The sequence below is a fragment of the Botryllus schlosseri genome, chromosome 3 (genome assembly GCF_051294905.1).
Source record: "Botryllus schlosseri isolate E-star chromosome 3, Bs_hap1, whole genome shotgun sequence".
NCBI lineage: Eukaryota > Metazoa > Chordata > Ascidiacea > Stolidobranchia > Styelidae > Botryllus > Botryllus schlosseri.
Window position 1 is genome coordinate 27,714,364 of NC_137238.1, and position 7,035 is coordinate 27,721,398.

Sequence of the window (7,035 nt, forward strand, 5' to 3'; positions counted from 1 at the left end):
TTTAGACTCTTGTGCTTTTAAAAAACAATGTTTTCATTCTCTTATCTCTAACTACCGCTGAATTGTATTTGCGTTGTATTTTAAATTGGTCCATGATACTGTGTCTTATTTTTACTTTCGTTCGTTAGTTTATTTTAATTTTATTTTTTATTTATTAGTTATCGACTGTGAAAATTGCTCCTGTCCCGGGTGGCTCGGCTCTGAAGACTATGTCATATCGAGCCTCCCGTCTACCTTGCATGTCGCATTTCACTGTCACACTCTTGTAGTGTTATGTTGATTTGTAATGTATACGAATGAAGATTCTCTCTCTCTCTCTCTCTTTGCAGACACAAATAGTGCTCGTAGGTTCCGTTGACACGTGTTTTTTCATATGATCCGTTGAAAATTTTATGTAACCGCGATGTCTGTGTTGATAAGTGTCTTGATGAGTGATCAATTTGACCATAGGATTTGCTATTCAGAATCATTTGTCTAAACTGTAATAAACGCTGAAGAATTTCTCGTGGATATATCAAAAGCATAGTATGGTGCGTATACTGTCGAATGGTGATATTGTTCAGGATGATGATCCGAGGATTCTGAGAAGGCCAAATCAGCAAAATAGATTTGTAAGATTCTATTTTTGCATCGTTTTAAAAATCATGAGTTATATATTACCTCTTGGCCTCTTGACTTGTTAGACTATCTGTGATTAAATACGATTAATCTGAAAATATGCATATGCATCAATGCACGTCAGTTTGCTTTGAATGAAACTATAAAGAAACATTTAAAAGAACAAGCAATTGACGCCATATTTTGTAACACGATTGTTGTCGGTTGATATACAATGTTCTTTCCAATTCTATACTAGTTGCTTATTTACTTACCCCTGACTAGTGTTAGCTGAAAATATGCGGGTTCATTTCAATATGAATATAGGCCTACTATTCAATTGCATAGGAGTAATTCCCTGTCAACATGCAAATATTTTTTAAATCCGTCTCCACACCCCCTCAAGATTTTTCTCTAAATCTACATACAACTAAAGTATCTAGTTCCGAGTACAACGAAATTTATTTCGGACAATTTCGTTGAACAGCTCTCGAGTTATTGCAGTTTGAAAAATGATGATTTTGTGGTTACTCAACCATGAAATTTGGTAACACAAAACCTGTGTATGATTGTAACTGATATAGCTCAGAGGTTACGTAGAGTAAAGGTTTGAATGTTATTTAGCAATAATTGCTGGTACATGTTCTTCCCTTACCACGAATATCCCCGCTCTACAGTATTGGGTCAAGGTTCAAAACGTGATTTCAAAATTGGCATATGTTAAAATCGGTGATGCATAACGATATTTTTCAACTCATCTGGTGCAATTCTATTCAAACCAAAATTCACAAGCAAGGTGTCATTTGAAAGCTGTTTCCAACTAGAATGCACGAAACATAGTTTTATTATTGATATTTGACAGCAACATGGTTAAAAATATAATATGGTGCATAATGCAAAATAGGTCATTTTTTAATTAATTTTAATTATATTAATTCAGTGATTATCTGATTTTGCCATTATTCTACTCGTTATATGATAATGTGTTTCAGTAGATAATTATTGCCATGCTCAGAGAGTACCTTTATTTATTGCCTGTGCATTATGCTTGCAAGTTGCAAGGGTGCTTCTGGGTTTACCGACTATCAGTAATTCGAGTCAACATCCAAATAATATTTCAATTCGTCTTCACACCCTCTCAGATTTCTCTGCAATATCATGTACAACTAAAGTACTCAATTCTGAGTAGAATAGAATATAATTAATATAACTTTATTGATCGGTTCTTGAGCAATTGCAGCAGTATGAAGAATGAGGATTTCGTGCTTATAGCCTATTGAAGTTCTGTACCTCCAGGAAACTCTTTGGAACAAGCAACAACAGTAGATATATGATATATTTGCTGATAAACTACACCTACCGGTGTCATAACACCGTCGGTAATGGGTCATTAAATTATATACTACGGCAGATTGGCAGTATATTGCTGCATGTGCCAAAGGCATTGATTTTGATTGCACCCTACCCTGCAAGCAGCTTTAAACTAATGCCACCATTAACTACCTTTATGTTCGTGCTCACAATATCAGATATAGCTACATATGTGTTAAATCAATATTTCCCTCCCCAGTTAAGCTTTCGCTGTTGAGTCGTAGGCTAATGATTGAAATGCCAACTTTCCGGATGCGTTTCAGACACTGACCGGTAATGTCTGTGGGAGACTGTGGCCTATAGATGCAGCTATGATTTTCTATTCATTTTTATATAGCCTATACTGCCAATACCAGTATCTCAAATGATGTGTGTCAAACCTCGATAAACACCGACATGCTTTTTGTGACATGTCCGTGTCAATTATTTTATTTTCATGTATTTTTTTGCTGTAGCCGAAACCTGGTTCAGGTATTTTATTCAGCGAACCATTAATAGGTCAGGTTACAGTACTCAAAAATTACATCCTGTCCAACTCTGGGAAATATATTGATTGGTGATGACCGTGTTCCTTCATGCTTACCAATATATTGATTGCTGACTAGTCGGCGCATCTTCGATATACGCCCCAGATCGAAACAGTGTTCCCTGTGACATCAACAAATGTTTCCCACAACACAACACAATAACATTTATAAACGTCAAAATATATTATTTCTTTTTGCCTTTGGAGAGTCGGATATTCGGGCTGGGGAATGGAGATATTAGGGTTGGGAAGGGGGGACATTAGGGTTGCGGGAGGGCGGGATATTACGATCCAGGAGAGGGGGATATTAGGGTTGGAGAGGGGGATATTAGGGTTTGGGAGGGGGATATTAGGGTTGGAGGAGAGAGGGATATTAGGGTTGGACGAGGGGGATATTATGGTTTAGGGCGGGGTTGGAGGTGGATTAGGGTCAAAGTTAGGGTTAGGCTATCCCAAGATTAGGGTTGGGGTGATGGACACGATATATAACCCTAATATCCCCTAACCCTAATCTTGGGATTCCCTTACCCCAACTTTGACCCTAACCCACCTCCAATCCCTCCCCAACCCTAATATCCCCTTCCCCAACCCTAATCTTGGAGCACCCTAACCCCAACTTTAAGCCTAACCCACATCCAACCCTAATATCTCCATTCTCCAAACCCTAATATCCGTCTCTCCAAAGAAAAAAATATATATTTTGACATTTATTAATTTTATTGTGTTCATGGGGAGCTTTTGTTGGTAACATGGGGATCACTGTTTCGATCTGGGGCGTATATCGAAGAAGCGCCGACTACTCTTGCACTCTTGTGGTGAGGGATTTGAGACTACTATTCATTGTTCAACTGATAACATGCCCATTGCCCAAATGTCTAGTTTTGCTGTTGATTATAGTGGAATGAAATATTTTAGAACTTGGATTATGCTGTGTCCAGAGGTCGTCAGTAACAAAGTACTTAACTATTTTGGTTTCTAGGCTACTAGAGTAGGTACTGCCTACCTGTATTACTGATTCAGTGGATAGGCCTTATGCCTATATACTTTCACTGATACCTTTTGGATTTTGCATGAAGAATTGCCGTAACGACTCGGTGGCTAAATGGCCCGTGTGTAACGGTAACTGAGTATCTACCGTATTTTATTCAAAAGTTGCATGAATTTGAAGTGTCATTAGTCACTTTGCGTTCGTCTCAAAGTTGTACTTTCGATACACTACCAACAGTATGCGATGTCGTGGCCAAGAAACCAGTTTCTTGGGTACTTTTCAAATGTTCTTCATCTACTTCGACTCAAACAAGTTGTGGCATGTTTTCGAAATCGCTATTACGGTAGCGCACTTGCACATCTACTTGCAATTGAGTGAAAATATACAGCATTTTTTCTACAGCTCGGCGAAGTCGAGTGCCTGAGCGATTCGATGCTAAATTCTGAATCATATTGTTCATGATGACATCGCAATTTAGTATGAATACTGTGGATAGTACAAATATGTACGTACACGTACCTTATCTGCGCCTCAAACGAATATAATGCCAGTTCTCTATGACATTGAAGATTATTTAGTAATTTTTCGACCACACTGCAAATATGCTGTGAGTTGATCGCTACTTCATAGATATATCATTGTCACTAACGTGCAAAGCTCTTCACTCGAGGTTCTGTAGCCTATGCTGCAATAGGACCAATCTAGGTTTACAGCTTTTCACAGTCGAAAATAGTATCGAAAACTATAATTCTCGTTGAGAAATTACCTTGTAGTGTCAAGGAGTGTGTATATAATTCAGTATGCCTACTTGAAGAAATCATCAATTACTACTCCAATCATTAACATTGAAACTCTGTTCAGATTTCTATACCGTACTCAGCTTATCGTCCCCAGCCCTAGTTATTTCTATTTCAAAGGTTCATCGCTTATAAAGGGCTAGTGCAGTATACAGTGTTGTGCTAATTTGGTCACAAGCCCTCCTTACACACCATGCAAATGCCATAGTCCTAAGCATGCCTTATTCGCTTTGGTTCTGCAAAGCATGAGCAAAGCTTAACCCATAATTCTAGTGGGTCTCCAACGCTTACTACTAAGACCAGCCATGGCCATGTTTAGATATTCTATTTTTCTCCAGGGAAGGATACACTCAGAAGATGGGGGATATCAGGGAGACGATTCCATTCCCTATCATGGTGGTCAGCACCACGCAGCGGAAGGCCCCACGCTGTTCGATACTTGGAACGCGAAACTGGTGCAAGCGGGTATACCGAGGTGGACCGTCGGCAGTATGACAGTGGAGCCCTTGATGACAATAATCTTTCTAATGATAATGCTGTTCTTCGGACTTCCGGGGCTTATGTTCCTGATACTGCTGTATGCGGTTATATACTTTAGTAACAACTTTTCTGGCACGCAACGTACTGTAAGGGGAACAGGGAACAGGCCTGCTAGCGGGCGTCAACGTTCCGCCCCAGCCGGAAGAAGGTTGGGTGATTGAACGTTTCGTTATTCCATGTCAGATTGCCACTAAGTAACTTGCAAACCGCACACCTCCAAAGCTGGGTAAGCCTATCCACCCAACAGCACCCAAGTAGCCAGCTACATACCGGTCGGAGCAAGGGGTGCTCGAAAATGACTTTTTTTCAAATTGTACTGGCTACTTGATAAAATTGTTAGGATTTTTTCCTTAATTTCAACCTATAGGCCTAGTGGAATTGCTATAAGAGAAAAAAGTTTTGGGTATGTTTAATAAAATTGAATATGAATTATTTTCAAATTTTACGGGCTACCCCATAAAAGTTTTAGATTGTCTGAAAAAAAACGATGCGCAACGAATTCAACACAATTCGAGCCAGTAGAAAGGAAGTTATTAATGTTCAATATTTGAGATTTCAAATCATAGTATTTACGGTGGGTTTCCACTGTAAATACTATTTTTTCCAAATCCAGGACTTTGTACTCCAATAAACTTTGCTCTTACTGGTTAAAATTGTGCCAAATTTATTGTGCATCGTTTTCTTGGGCAACCTAACAATTTCATCGGGTAGCTCGTAAAATTTATAAAAATATATATTTATTTTTCCTAAATAAATCCAAAACTTCTTTCTCCTACAACAATGCCTGTATAAGCTGGAATTGCACCGGAATTGTTGTGCATCCTTTATTTAGGTAACCTAACAATTTTATCGAGTGGCCCGTACAATTTGAGAAAAAAACTACATTTTAGAACACCCCTAGTGTTCATCGTGCAACCTTTATGAATAGCGGGCCAGTTATATATAACGCAATGACACTATGGGCCAGCCGTATGCTTTCTAGCAGTTGGATCATCTCAATATCTCATTAAGAATTGGTACCGATGAGGCGAGACTTATGAATGGAGTGCGTTTTCTGACTATGCGCATAAATCTTTTCTCTGCTATTTGATATGCATTTATGTGATGCGTGAGATATTTATGTCTACCTGTCCATTTGTACAAACTTGGTATGTCGCATGTCGAAATGTACCGACTGAAATATAATGTATGTGCAATGGAGTGGTATTTTTATACGGTTTTGTGTGCAAAGTTATTGTAGGAATCTAATTCGGATTGCTCTGGACGCATGGTTACAAGGTAGTATATCAGTGTCTTATCCAAAGACATAGATCTAGTGCAGGTAGCTCTTGTGAGTTGGTTAGTAGAAAAATGTTGGCTATTATATTCAATATGGGCTACGAGGCAAGGCTTGTCACAATCGGGCGCGAATACGACGTTCCTTTGTCGCATGAGTGCATATTGAGCCGCCGGACGAGGCAGAAGTAGTCTTGTAAGTCTTTCCAAGTCTTGTACCACCCCGCCATGCTAACCGAGATATGCTGAACGCCATATAGACACCGTTCTTACTGATCAGGTCTTCGGTGTGACACGACCTAGCGATCAAGAAGCCGGACGCTCCAACACTATCACATCTTGTCGGCCACAATCGTCGTGACCTCCATTCACATCGCGGCAATTCTATACGTTTTGACAATTGTCCGATTCGTGCCACCGTTCTTGTTGGTCGAGTTGGCGCAGTCGAAAAATCCCTTGAAGCGAGAGACCCCTGTTCAGGTCTTGGCAGCAGTACGTTTCAAAGCGACATCGTTAGGGCAAGTTTTTTTGCAGTCAAATCCGTGAAAAGTTGGAGTAAAAAGTTGCACTTATTTTTCACAAAGGTTGCACTAAAAAGTTCATTTGTGGACAAGTTCCTTGAATGTATTAGGATACTCGAATCAACCCGTATCCAAGGCACTGTAGAAAAACTCAATGTTAGTGACTTCAACAAAGTCAATAGCCTGAAAAAATTGACCCAGTGAAAATATAATTTTCGGCGGCCTAGCCTGAATGTACGTCGAATCAGAAAGGACCTCAAATTTAAACGACAGGGAAATAATCAAGCTATCTATTTAGAAATGATGCTAAATATTTCAAGTAAAAAGTTAGTTGCATGAAAAGGCAAATGTAAATTACATTACAAGAACGATGTCTTGTTTCGGTGTTAGTCTCTAATACGCCTTCTGCGGCTCTTTCTT

At 39.2% G+C, this 7,035-nt stretch overlaps 1 protein-coding gene across 1 annotated transcript; it reads left to right on the plus strand.

Annotated features, from left to right (window-relative positions):
* The first annotated feature begins 401 nt into the window (after nucleotides 1-401).
* Nucleotides 402-6,019, plus strand: LOC145436276 (protein FAM241B-like). Its single transcript, XM_080313640.1, has 2 exons — nucleotides 402-611; nucleotides 4,618-6,019. Exons 1-2 carry the CDS (start codon nucleotides 528-530, stop codon nucleotides 4,978-4,980), a joined length of 447 nt encoding a protein of 148 aa, XP_080169766.1. The 5' UTR covers nucleotides 402-527; the 3' UTR covers nucleotides 4,981-6,019.
* The last annotated feature ends 1,016 nt before the right edge of the window (nucleotides 6,020-7,035 follow it).

What these genes read in the sequence shown, in the direction of transcription:
- LOC145436276 (XM_080313640.1), top strand. Translation starts at nt 528, where the DNA reads ATGGTGCGTATACTGTCGAATGGTGATATTGTTCAGGATGATGATCCG. An exon ending in CAAATCAGCAAAATAGATTT is followed by an intron (nt 612 to 4,617) that starts GTAAGATTCTAT and finishes ATTTTTCTCCAG; the next exon opens with GGAAGGATACACTCAGAAGA.